The following is a 17,755-nucleotide window of genomic DNA, read 5'->3' on the forward strand; positions in this document are numbered from 1 at the left end:
CCTCCGAGCGGCCCTCTGGTGGAGAGATAGTCTCTTCACTCAAATTGGTTACAACGTAACCGAACGATCTTGGCCAGAAGACCACCAAGAACAAGTTCTTGCTGACTAAATAATCAGAAGACGGATTTGATTTTCAAGAAAGTCTATTCTCGGAATACACAAGGATACTACGGTGCCTTTCCTATGTCACGGCTGTCTTGCTTGCTTTGCTTTGTGTATATATCGTAAAAAGGCCTTTGTTGATGTCTGTTAGGTCCCTCTTGGCTAGTAAATGTTCAGCCCTTCTGTCCATGGTCTTGTTCCGGATATACTCATAATTCCCTTGTGCAGTCGGGGCTACAGTTTGTCTCAGCTTGATGTCATAACTTTGCTTGTCTCGCCTCCCTTTATGCGTCTCCATGTGCGTTATCAGATGAGGACGAGCTGCCTCCTGGTGCAGGTAGGTTGTGGAATGTGCAAGCATCCATGTGATGTGTCCGTTTTAACAGTACATGTGTCCACAGCTAATTTCACTGTTAAAAATGTCAATGTCGGGTTTAAAAACCATGCAATCATTTACCATGTGATAATTTAAACAAAGTATGACCATGCAATAATAATAAGATTAACATCAACAACGATAACAACACTTTTCTCTCTACTTGACCAGTGGAAATCAAAAGCCGATCCAGGGTCCCTGGTGTTATGATCACACAGTTTGTGGAGGAGGTTCCAAAAGGTTTCACAACTCCAGATTTCAAACGCAAGCCATTTGGAGTAACCGTGCCACTGGGTAAGTCAAAGGATTCCAATGGTATACGTTTTATCAAAATCGGCCATACGGATCAAAAGTTTCGGGCATGAACACGTTTTCCAACTTTGACCAGTTGGTGGCGCTAGAGCGTGAGAACGTGAAAGTTACAAACCAAGTTACAAACCAACTTGCATTTTTGCTAACTGCAGGTATCCTAGAGGTCAAAGGTCACCAAATGTCTTGGGCGTCCTCAGGATTAGGTCATGAGTCCATACACTAAGTTTGCTCAAAGATCCTTAAGGCGGAGCAAGATACTTCGTCGTAGTTCAAGTCTATGGGCGCAAAACGGGGATCACTTCCTCTGCATAAAGGGGTGTGTCATGCCCATAGACTTCAATGGAACAGCTCTGCATAAAGGGGGATTTTGCCCCCCCTCCCTCTTGCGATTTGCCCTTAATGATCTTTGGTTTGCTTTTGATAGATGCACAGGTTGCTGAGATATGAGCTCACTTCCTGTTTAGCGGCTTCACACCCCAGAGGTCAAAGGTCACCAAATTTCTTGGGCATCGTCCCAATTGGGTCACGAGTCCATATACCAAGTTTGGTTTTGATAGATGCAAAGGCCGCTAAGATATGTGCTCACGTCCTGTTCCTTCGACTGGGTTGTTTTAGACAGGGAAAAATCCAGAACGATCTAATAAAGGTCACTACCAAACTTTTCTCAATTGATTCTATAGTACTTTTCCGCGTAGAATCCATTTCTGCTTGGGACATTTTTATATCACGCATAGTTAATGAGATTGCATATTTGCATATTAGAATTTGCATATTTGAATACATTAGGGCAATTCCATATCAGTTGGAACAGGTCCGACACCAAGGTCCTCAGTTTTTCCTGATTTTTGGTCCAAATGTTCCTCCATGTCTCTTTAGAAGAAAACCAAAATTTTAGCTGGGTATCTTGTTTAGTTTCTGAGATATGGCTCTTCAAATGTGGTTAGACGTGTCCTAAAAAAAAGGCTGAAAATTCCTGTATTTAATGAGCACCACTTTTTTTTTAAACCCCTCTCCTCTCTTAAGGCTACCATATTATTTTCTAAAACTTTGAACACTGGGGCAGTACCCTGTGTTGTTGTCCAAAATCACAAAGGAATTACAGTCCTTCTCACCATTGGAGACTTATTCATCGAAACAAACCCATGTTTTTTTTTTTTGAAAGCAATGAAAAAAAGCCTGTTTTTGTTCTCTTATGGTCATGAATGCCTAGCACTCACATTTTTAAAACTCTGCATATATATAGTCCATGAGTAAGAGAACATGTTGACAAAAAAATTGAGATGTTTTTTTTTCTTATTTCGAGGCTATGAGCCTTCAAAGTTGGCCAAAATGGCGTTTTTCCTAAAAATGCCACTTTTATTGCCTTTTTCCAAGGACAAGATGAAATGCAAATCCAACATTTCTTTTTTTCTGCAATAGTGTGGCACTTTGTAGATCATGTGAATGTGGTAGATCCGACCTGTCCATTTTAATATCCCCACAGCACATGTCTGAAGCTAGAAAAAATGAAAAAATGTCTTGGCTGAAGGAGGTGTTGGTTTGATTTGTATGAACCTCTTAGAAGGACAATATGGGATGTAAACCCATTTTATCTTTTTGAGGGATCAGAATGCCATCCTGTAAACAGGATAAAAATGTTATATCCCATTTTTACTCTTTAGTGATCCCTTAAAATATGTCCAAAAGTTGTCATAAATGGGGAAAAAAAGGCGACTAAATTGAGGGGCTTAAATGGCCAAGTGGATCAAGTCACAAGGCTAAAAATGAAATATAAGACAGAAGAGATACTGAGGGAGAACACTGTTAAATGTATAATCCCTGCTATGATGGCCTTTGAACCCACTGTGTCCCTAACTGAGGTTCATTCTCATTAAACAAATTTCTTCTGCATGAAGCATATTGTCTCCTGGTTGCTGTTGGAGTTACCGTTGGATGCAGCATGCATTGTGATTTGTTCTAATGGTATCCCTGGACAGTTAACCTGAGATCCACTTAGGGCGCTTTCACACCACTAATTCGATTATTTGGTCCGCTTCAGGCAGTGAAATTGTTATTATGTAGCATATAGATTCCAGTGAGGTCCGCTTTCACACCAGAAAACGAACCAAAATTAGTCTGATTGATTTGTTTCTCAATGTTTATCTTCCGGTAGAAATCGGCGCCAATTTTGACTCACTATTTTGACCTACAGTCTATGGTTTGGACCCCAGTTCGCGTTCTCACCAGAGGGACCGCACCAGAGGTCTACTTTTGGTGCGGAGTCAAGCGGACCGAGACCTCCTCTTTTTGGAGGTCTCGGTCCGCTTGTTTTGGTGCGCACCCGAGTGCGATTAATGCTTTCACACCAACGAAAACGAACCAAACTAAGACGTTTTGGTACGAATGGACCGTTTGGTGCGCACCAAACGATGTTGGTGTGAAAGCACCCTTAGATAAACATAACCCTAGGACCAGTGAAAATCCTACACTTTTTGGTCATCCATATCCATCCATAAGTTAAATTAATAATATTTTTTTATGTCACACAAAGTGGGTACTGATCAACTCCAAATGGTCTGAAACATACTCCTACACAATATCTCAAACCATGATTTTGGCCTCAACACTTACAGTTTTTTGGTTTTTTTCCCCATTCATTTCAATGGGAAATAGTTTTTTGCGAATAACTATTGAACGGAAGGTCGTAGACTCAATCTGATTTGCTCCATCAGACATAATTCGCCCATGAGGATCAAGCAAGAAGTGAATGTTTATTTCTATGACCTTCCGTTCTCTAGATATAGCCTTTTTAAAGTTTATTTCCTGTTTTAAACCAACTTCCGGTTATCACAGGATATTAGGGACACAGTGGGTTCAAAGGCCATCGTAACAGGGTTAAACATTTCACAGTGTTCTCCCTCAGTTTCTTATCTGTCTTATATTACATTTTTAACCTTGTGTGACTTGATCCACTTGGCCATTTAAGCCCCTCAATTTAGTTGCCTTTTTCATTTTTGACAACTTTTGGACATATTTTAAGGGATCACTAAAGAGTAGAAATGGGATACAACATTTTTATCCTATTTACAAGATGGGATTCTGATCCCTCAAACAGAAAAAATGGGTTAACACCCCATGTTGTCCTTCTAAGAGGTTCATACAAATCAAACCAACACCTCCTTCAGCCAAGACTATTTTTCATTTTTTCTAACTTCAGACATGTGCTGTGGGGATATTAAAATGGACAGGTCGGATCTACCACATTCACATGATCTACAAAGTGCCACACTATTGCAGAAAAAAAGAAATGTTGGATTTGCATTTCATCTTGTCCTTGGAAAAAGGCAATAAAAGTGGCATTTGTAGGAAAAAACGCCATTTTGGCCAACTTTGAAGGCTCATAGCCTCGAAATAAGAAAAAAAAACATCTCAATTTTTTATCAACATGTTCTCTTACTCATGGACTATAAATATGTAGAGTTTTAAAAATGTGAGTGCTAGGCATTCATGACCATAAGAGAACAAAAACAGGGTTTTTTTTCATTGCTTTCAAAAAAAATATGGGTTTGTTTCGATGGATAAGTCTCCAATGGTGGGAAGGACTGTAATTCCTTTGTGATTTTGGACAACAACACAGGGTACTGCCCCAGTGTTCAAATTTTTAGAAAATAATATGGTAGCCTTAAGAGAGGAGAGGGGTTTAAAAAAAAGTGGTGCTCATTAAATACAGGAATTTTCAGCCTTTTTTCAGGACACGTCTAACCACATTTGAAGAGCCATATCTCAGAAACTAAACAAGATACCCAGCTAAAATTTTGGTTTTCTTCCAATGAGACATGGAGGAACATTTGGACCAAAAATCAGGAAAAACTGAGGACCATGGTGTCAGACCTGTTCCAACTGATATGGAATTGCCCTAATGTATTCAAATATGCAAATTATCTCATTAACTATGCGTGATATAAAAATGTCCCAAGCAGAAATGGATTCTACGCGGAAAAGTACTATAGAATCAACTGAGAAAAGTTTGGTAGTGACCTTTATTAGATCGTTCTGGATTTTTCCCTGTCTATTTTTAGATGTTTTACACAAGCCTACACTTCCGCTTCATGTTTTTAGTTTTTCATTAGACATCTAGTCAAAATCCTATTACCTTTAATTTGCTTGCCAAAATGTCATGACCTTTCATCTGCTTGCCAATTTTGTTTAACTACTGTAATAAATTAAAGTGAGTAAGTGGAGATTTCACAGAAACACAGAAACACTTGGGCCACAATAGCCATACTATCACAACATAACAATTCTGAAAATAATTCATCAAAATATGTGTAAGTAAAAAAAATACCCATGTAGCCAAAAATATAGGAAATATAGGGTATATTTCATGTGTGTATATATATATATATATATATATATATATATATATAATGCAAAGCAAGGTACACAAATGTTATGGCTTATGCAATAAGGACAGTTTCCATGTTTCATTTACCAAGAAACATAATTACAACTTACATAGTGTCCTTGTGTTCCATCATTGAGTCTTACGAGCAATTGTTGTCTTCCAGGCAAATCTGCCCACTTTAGAGCAATTGTGATAGGTGAACCAGCTCCAAACGTGACATGGTCTCGGAATAAAGGAGATACTGCTGACCCGGAAATATTCAAGGCCCGATATGATGACAAGATGGGAGAGTACGTTTTTGAGGTAAAACAGCTTGAAAATAACATTTCGAAGCTCTGACTCTGAAGAGTTGGTTAATGAATGTGTACCGTCCATTCCAAGAAGTTCCATCATTTACACAGACATTCTTCTATGGTGTTAATGTGTAAACCATAGACTGTACAGTCTGTGGAGTAGTCCACCAACTTGTCAAGATTTCGTTATTGTGGTTATTACGACTAAGGAAATTGCAAATGTGCTTTCACTTTTTGATCATGCCATCATTGTTCAACACCTAGTTTTCATTATATCTGCTTAGGCATTGGCCATAATGTCATTATGTAGACATTACCCTTAATTATGCAACTACAGTATGCATCAAGACGTTTTCTGCCAGTAAGTAACAGGACAGGTTTGGGTTCAAGGTTTGTCTTGTTTGGATTTTTTGACTGACAGATAGTAAGCGTTGCAGCTGATCATGCAGACACCTATCGGTTCTTTGCTGCAAATCCCTATGGAAGAGCGGTGTGTACTACAACTTTGAATGTCACTGATGGTGAGCATGCATACATACTGTCACTTTTTCCTGTTCATTTACCTAATGAAGTTTACTCTACTACTTTATTATATCATATTGTATTAATTTCACAAAAAATTATGCTTTATAATTGATTTATATTAATTTTCACTCTTTTAGTTGGATTTAAGAAGGGACAAGCTGGTATGTTTGGACTGATGCAACTTAATCATCAGTGATTGTTAGATTTTAGTGTTTTTTTCTGTGCTTTTCTGTATGTCATATTTTCTCTTGTCTCAGTCACAGAAATAGCTGAGACAGAATGATGTGCCTAACTAATTGCTTACCCCAGAGAGGACAGCTTAACTGAATCTTCCCAAATGGGCCACTCCACCACCCATTTGCCCCCTTTTGCTTGATCCTGGACTAATTGCTCCATATCACTTCCCCCCTTTGTTTAATAGGGCATCATAACTAGCCACCAATAGCACTGTTCTGTGCTTCGGTTGTTACCTTGGCTTCACTTGTAACACTGTGCCGTGCTGCGCTTTGGAACTCTGAGTGCTTTTCTAGTTCTGGATGTTACAGCAGAGTGCAGCTACCTCCGCCTGCATTGTTCTTCCTAGGTTGTCATACATTTGAAACTTAACTATCCAGATCGCCACCATGTGGCCATACCATGCCATTACACCACTAATTTAAATACATAAATGCCTCCAGAATCCCGACGGAATTACGGATCACTCCCAAAATGTAATCGATTCTTCCTTGGGTCATGTCCGACCTTCCCTGAAATTTCAGCGAAATCCATCCATAACTTTTTTAGTTATCTTGCTAACAGACAGACAAACAAACAAACAGACAAACAAACGCCTGTCCCCGATGAAAACATATACCTCCTTGGCGGAGGTAAATAAGGAACTATTCTCGAAAGCCAGCTTCAAGTTTTACCTGCTCTACACATTGGATCAACTTGGTCAATGGTGTCTCCATTTGAAATTAGGAGATCATTTTAAAGGGAAACCATGCCGGTTTGGCGATTTCATCGCCGGTTTCACTTTCGCTTTTTGCTTTCGCTTTTCGCTTTCGCTCGTTTTATGCTTGCAGATTTCTCTGCAGAGTTTCCCCTACAGCTTTAGCGTGTATATTTTACATTTTATATTTGACCCGGTGGCCCAAAACTTGCATGCATGTTTTTTCCGCTCAGAGATGCTAGGGGGAAGCGAGACAGCCGTCATTCCACCCGAAATAAGTAAAATAACCATTCCAATGACTCCGAAGCTGATGCAAATTAAGCTAAAAAAAGCTTGCATAGTTCACCTTTAATAGAATTCTTTCAGTGGCTACTAATTGAATTTTGCTAAATTAATATCAATATAAAGATTAGTACCTATGATAAAATAAACATTAAGGTACTGCCTTCTTTTCATTTTCAGCTGCTCCAAAAGGTCAACCAGAAGATTTTAGAAAACTTCTAAAAAAAACAAAGTAACTATACTGTCATGCATCCATATAAATATCCTTACTGCAAGGAAAATTCAGTAATGCAAATCATTACCATTTCTTTCATTCCATCAGGATAGTGAAAAGAAAGCCCAAGAAAGTAGTACAAACAGAGGGGAAAATTGACCCAGCTTTCTGGGAAATTCTATTATCTTCTCCCAAGAAAGACCATGAACGTATTTGTGCTGAGTATGGAGTGACAGACTTCCGTTGGATGCTGAGAAAATTGAAGACCATGAAAGCAGAGAGAGAAAAGGAACTGGCAAAGGTAAACCCATAACGCCTTTTGACTGTAATTTTGCAAACCTTTTGGCTACCACTTTCTATCTTGACATAATCTACTGTAGAGAAGGTATCTACAGTAAAAGGTGATTTTGAAGTATCGCATTCAGCTTTTACTTAAGTCCTTCATTTGCATTTGAAATTGAATATGACTAATTATTCTGTTGTGTCTCTTGTTACTTAGGTTGTTGAGAAAGTGGACAATGTGAAACAGATTGAAGTGAGAACCGATGGAAAGGCTGAGTTTGAGGTTAACATGCAGCTGAAGGACCCTAATAGTCAAGTGCTCCTCTTTAAGGTGAGATACTTTGAGGCTTCACACAAATGCATTGGTCGGATATTGTTGCAGAGGGATGGAAAAATATGAAAAGTCTAGACATGACAGTTGGTCAATCTTTGTCCACTGTTGCTCTTGTTGATGTTGTTGTTGTTGTTGTTGTTGTTGTTGTTTTAAATGGTGGCGATATTCATTTGTTGTAGTTGCAGTTGTAGTTAAGAGTTCTGCTATAGATCTTTGAGAAGATTGTAACCCATCAAGCTGTCATTGTTGGATCTACGAATCATCTGTGAGAGAAGGCATACTTGCGCTCATTAACTGTGCATGGACAGAATGTATGCGCTAGTTGATTCATCTTCTCGACAGAAATCCATTTAGCCAACACAAAATCAACATACAGCTTAATCTCACACCTCAGTTTACAATAAACCTGAGTGTCATAACTGACTGTCTCACAGCACCTTTTTGCACTGCACAGCATAAGAAAAACCAGGCCCTACCTGACTCAGAATAACACACAGCCCCTTATCTAGGCTACGGTAATCTCCAGCCTTGACTATTGCAATGCTCTGCCTATGGGTCAGTCAGGAGGAAGTACAGTGAAACTCTCACAGATGGTCCAGAACAGGGACATTCCACTCTGCTAATTTCTGGTGGCCCATGGCCGCATATGTATCAAATTCCAGACTAATGCATCACAAATAATAATGTCAAACATTGTCATTTTTTTGCCGATCTCTAAAATGCAGGATGGTGTCATGATTGATTATGGAACTGGCAATGATAAGAAACATAATCTTGAGCAGAACGGCAATAAGTATCTATTCAGCATCAAGGATCTTGGACCAGATGATGCCGGCCTTTATCAAGTGGATGTAGAGGATGCCAATTTGCTCTCAACTAATTTCAAAGGTAGATATATTTGTGCCCTCAATTTACAAACACAATTCAGGCTGTCTATATTACTATTTCCAAGTCCAGTGGTGTCTTACACAGTTTCTTATATTTCCTGTTTTCTTATTTCAGTTCCTGATGTTGAATTTGCCTCCGCTATTCAAGACTGTAAAGTGAAAGAAGGCGAAACAGCTACATTTGAGTGTGTCCTTTTAACTCCAGTTGATAAGATCATGTGGTATGGAAATGATACTGCTTTGGAAGACGAAGCAAAATATGAGATTACTGTTTCAGAAGACAAGCTAACTCACAAACTTGTGATAAAAGAAGCTGAATTGACAGATGAAGGCACCATTACTGCCATAGCGGGTATTGCCCCATGCAGAGCTTCACTGATTGTTATAGGTGAGATGATTTTTTTTTTTTCAATGTCCATTGAATTGAAAATAGGTGTGGGAAAATATTCAAACAGACCATCCACTGTAATGCAATAAATTGGTTAATGTTAACTTTCACAAGTTAATCAGTTGCATCATCAAATGAGTGAGTTGAGAAAAGGCATGTGAGTATAGAAGTGTTTAAAAATAGTTAGAGGGCTTTCTGCTGACATTTATATATCTTAATAAATCAATACATAGGATAGAGATATCCTGCATTTGTATCTTCATGTGTCAGTGTTATTTCCAAACTTTTTCTGAATGTTTTTTTTTTATCATTCTTTAAATTAGAGGATCCAAACCGACGCAGAGGCAAAGGAAGTGGTGATGAGGATGAGGCAGCGAGACTCGCCAGACTCCAGAAGGAGAAGGATGATCTGGAGGCCAAGAGGAGGGCTCAGGCAGGAGCAGGAGATGGATCAGGAGATGGATCTGGTTTGGGTGATGGATCTGGACTCGGAGATGGATCTGGTACTGGCGGATCTGGTACTGACGGTGACGGTTCAGGGGATGGTAAAAATAAGCGCGGCGGTGAGCTTGTTCAGATGATTACAACAACTATTAGCGTGTAGCCTAAAGCTGCATTCTGTCATTTTCATTGTCAAATTAACATTGGCACAGTGGAAGTTAACTAACCTCTCCATTATCATAGGAATCCCTGTTTTCCTGCGTACTATGCTTTCTGACTCAATATAGGTAGTCTGTGTGTGTGTGTTTTTATTATTATCTCTCTACATGACAGTAACAACATATTCTTACTTTTGACATTATTTTTTTTATTAAAGCGTGACTGCCAAACTCCCTCAAGTGAGGGTCTTTGAACATATTTAACAATTAAATTAGTGCAGGGTTAATGTTCTATTTCAGTTGCACACTACAGTATGTTAACTTACAGTAGTATTGTATTACTTACTTGTATTACTTAATGTATTGTATTTCTATAAATAAGACTAAACATCATCACTTAGATTTACAATTATTGAGGTTAGAGTGAAATGCATCCACTGCTGAAAAAAAATGTAACCTATTTACCAATGTGTTATCCAGATGGCACACTGTGCTTCACTCAGATGTTGACGGACACATACGCAATTCGTGGCAAACCAGCTGAAATGGCTTGTACTCTTAGCATTGAAGCTGACGGAGCCTGGAGCAAAGGTGGGGAGAAGGTGAGCTTAATTCACATTCAACAATTGCATATGGTCACATTAAACCAGAGATGCACGCTCAACAACATCTGTCCCAAATGTTCTACAGCTTAAGACATCTTGTATGTTGTGTTTAGCTTATCAGCACAGATGGAGTGACCATTAAAAATGCCGGTGCCAGTCATAAACTATTAATTAAAAGTGCCGAAGATGGACACGCTGGGCCATACGCTTTTGAAGTCGAAGACATGAAAACAGAGGGATCTTTGTTTGTTGGAGGTAAGGGTGCATATTTTATCAACACAGCCATATTTTATCAGCTATTTTGTGTTTTGTGAAACTGTAATAAACCTAACTTCTGGTCCTTGGATAGGCCAATTTAATAACATCTTTCCATCAATTTGTAAAACTTTACTTCTCATTTTTATCTCACAGATTTGCCTGCATTTGATGCTGATAGCCTAAATAAGTTCTCAAAGCCAGTCATTGTAAAGGCGGGCCAGACTGCATCATTCAAAATGCAGTTTACGCCACAAGAAAACCTTGAAGTCAGATGGTTCAAAGGTGGTGCTGCACTCAATGACGGAGGGGGGATCAAGATCCAGAAAGAGCCCAATCACAGCCGTCTTGTAATTAAAGACTGCATTCGCAGTGACACAGCAAAAGTCAAGATTCAACTCAAAACCCCTTTCGGTGTAGTTGAGGCCAATTCTGAACTCATTGTTTTAGGTACGAAGCGTAACAAGTGGATTTCACAGAAAAAAATTGTTTCCATGGTGTTATCAATCATACAAGTATCACACACAGAATTGTATTTGTTTCCTTTATCCAAAAGACAAGCCAGGGCCACCAGAAGGTCCAGCGGAAAATATTGACAGCAAATCTTCCAATATTGAGCTGCAGTGGAAACCCCCAAAAGACGACGGTGGCTCAGCATTGACAAACTACATCATAGAGCGACAGCAAATGGGTCAGCCCATGTGGAAGAAAGTGGCAGATGTCTCAGCAGACCGACTGACATTCAGAGACCGTGGCGTCACACATGGAAGGAAATATATGTATCGCATTTATGCTGAGAACCCTGAGGGAATTGGGGAACCGCTGGTGTCAGAAAACATCATAGCTGGAACCCTGGGTATGTATGGCCAATCATTCAGAATTAAGTTTCAACGTCTATACATTCGATGTGAATCATTAGTTCAGATTTTTAAAACAAATGGGGTTATCGTTGTAAACTATGAACAAATCCAAAATCTCAATGTTATTCTTGCTTCTTGCGATGATTCTATGCTTGCTTATTTAAGTTTGGCAATGCTTCAATGAAGAATTTAGTTTCTTTGATAGTAACTGTACAACAGTTTACGAAAGACACCATGTGAAATGTCTAGGCCTTGTTAAGGATTGTGGTCTTAATTGCCATCCTCTTTTACTTTTTCATAGTGTTCCCAGGTCCACCATCTGCACCAAAGGTGGAAAGTGCTTTCAAAAACTGCATCAATTTAACATGGGAACCCCCAGCCAATGATGGAGGAACTAAAATCATTGGATACCAAGTGGAAAAACGCAAGAAAGACACAAACCAGTGGATTGCTCTGAACTCAGCAAAAGAGCCAATCGAAGGTATCCATGAACAAGAGCCTTGGCACACTTCAGACTGCAGACTCTAATTTGTATGACAATGTTAAAACTGTTCTGCACAAACTGCTAATTTAACATTGTGAGGTAGACGCCTCAAAATGATAAATGAGGGGAAAATCCTGCCTATGTGTACATATTTGAGCAAGACATTCAAGTCAATCTAGAAAGCCAAAAATCTATCAGTGAGTCAGAATCTGATGAAGACTTATACCAGACCATTAGATCTTTCCATGTCACTTGTAATCTGAAATGTCAGTGTACTGGCAGATCTAAATTAATCTTTGTTTTATTGATGATTATTTCTGATGTCATTCCTTTCTCAAAAAGATTTCTAATGAAAAACCAATCCCCAGTCTGAAAGCTTCTCATCACTTTTTCAGCAATGTTGCAAATACTGTCATCAAAACTCATTCTTATATTTCTCCATATTGTTTATAAAAACTCATATCACTCTGAGACAGCTACATAACAACTAAGATGGCAATTTGCAAACTAATCTTGATGCTATAATTATTAATTTGGAGTGCCCTCCAAAAGTATTGGAACACATGCTTAAAGTTAAATATAAAATCATCTTTCGGAAATTGATCTTAAAGCCTTAAATGAAACGATGAGGAAATATTCAGCCTTTAAGGACATCAATTTTCTTTGTGAATGGATAATGTATCATAAATAAATAAATGTTTTCCTTAAAATACAGGGGTCAAAAGTATTGGAACGCCCATGTTAATTCCCATAGAGGATTTTTATTTCTATTTTTATTTCTATTTTTAAAGGCCAGTTATGGATCAAGGACACTATGCACCCTGATAAACCCTTGGCCTTTGGAATTAAAATAACCCCACATCAACAATTCCTCTTTTTTTTTTTTTATTTAAGGCATTAAGATCCATTTCCAAAAGATGATTTTATATTTAACTTTAAGCATGTGCTCCAATACTTTTGGAGGGCACTGTGCATACATTCAAATTTCATAAAATACAGTATCACCCTGCATCTTGTCATATAACCAGTCAGAATTATTACATTATCTTGCAGGCCTGAAATATGCTGCTAAAGATATATCTGCGGGATCAGAATATGAGTTCAGAGTGTCAGCTATCAATGATTCAGGGGTCGGAGATCCAAGTCCTCCCTCTGCAATGGTGTGTGCAAGAAACCCCAAGGGTAAGTGATGCCCCACTTGTTCGATACTGTGCAGTTGTGCATTGTGACTGACTGACCAAACGTTCCTACTGTTGCTACTGCCGTAATTTCCCGCTTGAGATTTAAATGTTGGTTTAGCTCTGAGGTTAACACATTCTTCTTTCTGATTCATGATATTATTTGAATTCATTAGACTACTGGGCAATTGGGTACTGTGGTTAAAACACGGGTGTGGTTAATACATGATTTTGTTTTGTTTTTAACTGGCATGAAACACTGCTATGCAATCTATACACAATGCAGCTAATTCAGACAAAATGAAAAAAATGAAGAAAAAAAAAATGATAACTGTAAAGTCACATGATCCTTTAATAGGGAGCAACTAACTTGCTGTTATTTTTTTCAGCGAAACCACAGTTCAAACATGTAGAGGGTTTTATGGTCATAAGATCAGGAAATTCCCTGAGAATCAAGATCAATTATGAGGTGAGGATGTCATTCAGCATAAGATATCCTACTGGGCAGACAGTTTACCTACAGTACCTTACCCATTACAAAATGAAATGTATGGTTTTGGAATGCCTTTGCACTCAAGGTGGATATAGTAACCGTCACAAGCCACAACTAGTGGATATCAAACACAATGTGTGCACAGTTTTTAGTGTGCCACTTGCCAAAATACATGAAAGCAGTGCACAACTTCCTAATAATTTGTCCAACAAAAATACCTTCAAATGTTACTTTGTACCAGTATTATACACAGGTGCCTCTCCCCTTCCTATTACAGGCTGAGCCTGAGCCTGATATCACCTGGCTAAAAGACGAGGAACCTGTCTCTCCATGGGTTAAGATCATAAATGTTGAGGGGTCATCAACGCTGGTGATTCCTTCATCGAAACGATCAGATACTGGATTCTACACTATTGTGGCTAAGAACTCCAGTGGCACTACCACATTTGACATTGAGGTTAGAGTTACAGGTAAGAGTGTAAAAAAAAACCCCAGATACATTCTTGAATTTCCCCTAGGGGATCAATAAAGTATCTATCTATCTATCTACGTATCTACATTCCAAATGTAGAACCATCTAGTAAACTCTAAACAATACTAACTGATCGTGTCTGTTTCTCCTGCTAGATGAACCTAAACCACCAGGCCCAGTGGCATTAGAACAACTCGTCCATGGGAGAGTAATCATCACATGGGACCCCTCTCCTGACCAGGAGCTGGATGACCGCCTGCACTACATGGTGACTGAGCACGAGTCCGACACCCGTGTTTGGCGCCCCATTGCTGATCGCCTCTTCTGCAACACTTTCACCGCAACCGTACGCTCTGGGAGAGAGTACCATTTCCGCGTCTACGCCAAGAACGACATGGGTCTGTCAGATGCATCCCCTTCACCCACCTGGGGTGTCAATAGCAACAAAGGTGACAACACATCACATCTTTTTTGTTTGTTTGCTTGTTTGTTCTGTTTTGTGCAATACGTTTGCAAACAGTTATATAAATTACTAAACCAAACTACTTATTCTTGCTATTGTTATTATTAATAATATAATATATTATATATCTTGAGTCAGAGAATTATCACCATATGCACTGAAAAACTAATGTGAAACATTTCACACAGACTTTGCTATAGAGACACTGAAAACACAGTTTCAGTAAAAAAAATAATCAATTCATTAATTAATTAATTAAAACAAAATACACAATAACTAAGCTTTCTCCTATTGCTTTCCACTATTCAGTTGCAGCAACAACGCATGTCCCAATGTCAGTGTCCTTTGAGAGGCCTCCATCCATCATGGTTCCTCTGAAAGTCCATACTCCTCCAAAAGGCTACCAGTGCTTCATGACATGCGCTGTCCGTGGCTGCCCAAAGCCATACATCTTTTGGTACTTGGATGGCGTCTGCATCAACCGCAACAAACACTTCTACATCACCAATGCCCATGGCATCTGCTCCATGTACATCCTCAGGGTGAGCCGCGATGACAGCGGAGAGTATAAGGTGGTGGCAATCAACTCATATGGCACTGCCGAGTGTTCCACTAAAGTCAGCGTTACAGGTAGGCTCTACACCTAATAATATTATCATACATAAAACTGACTACAAGCACTAATAAAAAGGGCAGGGCTAAATAGGTAGCAGCTAGATAGTGATGAAATATAATGATAACAATGCATAGCAGTTGCAGTATATAGTGTATGACGACTAGAAAATAAAAAAACACCCATTCCATGAGAAAACTAAACATATTAAGCACAATAACTATATTTCAAGATGTCATTCACATGAACTTGTAAGTAAAATTGTTGTTTTTCTTTTCTTTCCATTTTAGATTGAAACACACCACTAATGCAGCAGTAGCAGGGATGTGTCAAGATCTTCATTATAGTAATCCACACTACAGTAAATATGCATGACAGATAAAACATTTTGCGTTTGCAATACGTGTGCAACAAATCACAGAAGTTTGGATAGTATCATGGTGTTTGAGTCACAGATCAGATATGTTTTTGGATCATAAAAACAGAGTCAAATATCCAACTTTGCTTTCCATGTATTATCTATACATAATGGCAAGGCCTATTTTCAGACAGCTCACATATTTAATACAAATATCCCTGTACTCTAATCTCCACAGAAAATAATGTATAAGACCCCAACAGTGACATTTTTATCTTTCTATGCTTATATGGTGTTTCAATATGACATGACGCAAAAATAGTCCAGGTCATGAGTATTTCCATCCTGGGCATGCAGTAAGCTGATGACTCAAATGTCTCAAAAAGACAACATTTGCTAGCCTACATTTCCTTAATCTTATAAACAGTTATCTACAAGATATAAATGATTAATTTAATAGGTTTATTATACCATTTTCAGCAACACCAAACAACTTTCCTGGCATGTAATATGTTTCATATTGGCCTGGCAATATGAATTCAGGCGTTACTTTTTTTATATCGCTCTTCTGCTCAGCATGGGCCGTCTATTCCACGGCTCCAGTAACGTCACATATCTCAAGTTTGACTCAGCTCAACAGTTTGCAGACAAATGTCAAGTGTACATTTTCATTGCATTGCCCAAAATATCGTCGTAAGCCAATAATAAATCATGGCTGAAGGTACCATAATTTAACACTTAATATAGCAATAGGCAATACAGAAACACCACCACAGCATAGCATACATATCCATAGAACTGTTTTGACTGTTATGACTTTGACTTGCTTTTCAATAAATACATATTTATCAAATGCTCACTAAATGTTTTGTATCTTTCTATCTAAGAAATTATATACAGTCAGGTGCTCAGGAAAGGACAAAAAGCTATCTAGATATTTCCAGGGAAGATTACATAAACTGAAACTCCATACAAATGCTTCATAGAAAGGACTGACACTGAGAAGAATCTACAGTATCTGAATTGCATTAAATATAATGTCCACAAGTATTTATTTTTTTCAGTATAACATCTGACCACAAGGGGATGCTAGTGATATTGGAAAGTGTAACTCGCACTACAGTATACAGTAACAAGCAGCAACACCACTGCATACTATTAAGCAGTGCACATTAGCTGTCAACATCAGAAAGTCAATACAGCTGTTGACTCAGCTACATTTTGTCAACATTCATATGCATTCCCACAAGTGGGCCTGAAATAAATGATCTAAAAAGGTACCTGGGAATAACATTTAGCCAGGATAAAAACAGGTGGTCCTCATTAGTGAACATAATAATACAAACTAAATATTGGCTAAAATATAGACTAATACACTGTCCATATTCAAAGCATAAGTGTTCAGTTTAGTTGCCATTTTATGGAGGTCCCTGACATTCACAAGTGACAAATTGCAGATTTACTGTCCAACAGGGAGAGCCTTGCGCTTCCCAGAGGTCAGAGGTCATATTTTTGTTTGCCCAGTTCTCATGCCGCTCTCCTTAGCAATGGATCTCAAGACCCACATTGACAGTCTCCAAAAATGGGTGAGCTGGCACTGGCCTCTCAACCACATACTGCCCGGTTGGTATGTTGAGCTCACGTGGGCAGCTCCTGCCCCATGTTAAAATTAATCCAGGGTGGATTTGACGAGTACACATCGGCATACCAGGACATAAGCATCTTTTAAGTAAGACCAAAAGAGAAATAGACACAAACCATTGATTTTCACCAGGCAAAACAGAGGAACAAGAAAAAACGTAGCTGAGTATTAGTTATCTGGCTGAGAGGAACCTGCCAGTGAAAGGCATCATAGTTAACCAATGTCAGCGTCGCCCGGCAGTCGCAATAAATGCCACCCTGAAGACCTCCTACAGTTTAACTGTCAAATAAACGTTACGTTGGTGAGATCATGTTCCCAGTTCCTCAACTTATGTTGAACAGCCTCTCATAGCCAACACAGTAGCAACCTCTGCTGTATTTACTGCAAGAAAAGACGAAAAAGACATAGCTTTTCATGGCAACC

The 17,755-nt window shown here is 38.8% G+C and overlaps 1 protein-coding gene across 1 annotated transcript; it reads left to right on the forward strand.

Moving 5' to 3' along the window:
* The first annotated feature begins 7,651 nt into the window (after nt 1-7,651).
* LOC134092205 (immunoglobulin-like and fibronectin type III domain-containing protein 1) lies at nt 7,652-15,684 on the forward strand. The gene is made up of 16 exons (XM_062544995.1): nt 7,652-7,720; nt 7,919-8,032; nt 8,761-8,923; nt 9,038-9,310; nt 9,634-9,873; nt 10,390-10,511; nt 10,628-10,769; nt 10,926-11,219; nt 11,326-11,625; nt 11,931-12,110; nt 13,167-13,295; nt 13,681-13,760; nt 14,062-14,254; nt 14,412-14,705; nt 15,029-15,349; nt 15,623-15,684. Exons 1-16 carry the CDS (start codon nt 7,667-7,669, stop codon nt 15,625-15,627), a joined length of 2,904 nt encoding a protein of 967 aa, XP_062400979.1. The 5' UTR covers nt 7,652-7,666; the 3' UTR covers nt 15,628-15,684.
* Nucleotides 15,685-17,755: the final 2,071 nt, after the last annotated feature.

Source organism: Sardina pilchardus, chromosome 9 (genome assembly GCF_963854185.1).
Source record: "Sardina pilchardus chromosome 9, fSarPil1.1, whole genome shotgun sequence".
NCBI lineage: Eukaryota > Metazoa > Chordata > Actinopteri > Clupeiformes > Clupeidae > Sardina > Sardina pilchardus.

Coding starts and splice junctions, on each gene's coding strand:
- LOC134092205 (XM_062544995.1), top strand. CDS start 7,667: ATGCTGAGAAAATTGAAGACCATGAAAGCAGAGAGAGAAAAGGAACTG. Junction 9,874..10,389: donor TGGTAAAAATAAGCGCGGCG/GTGAGCTTGTTC, acceptor TGTGTTATCCAG/ATGGCACACTGTGCTTCACT. Junction 11,626..11,930: donor CATCATAGCTGGAACCCTGG/GTATGTATGGCC, acceptor ACTTTTTCATAG/TGTTCCCAGGTCCACCATCT.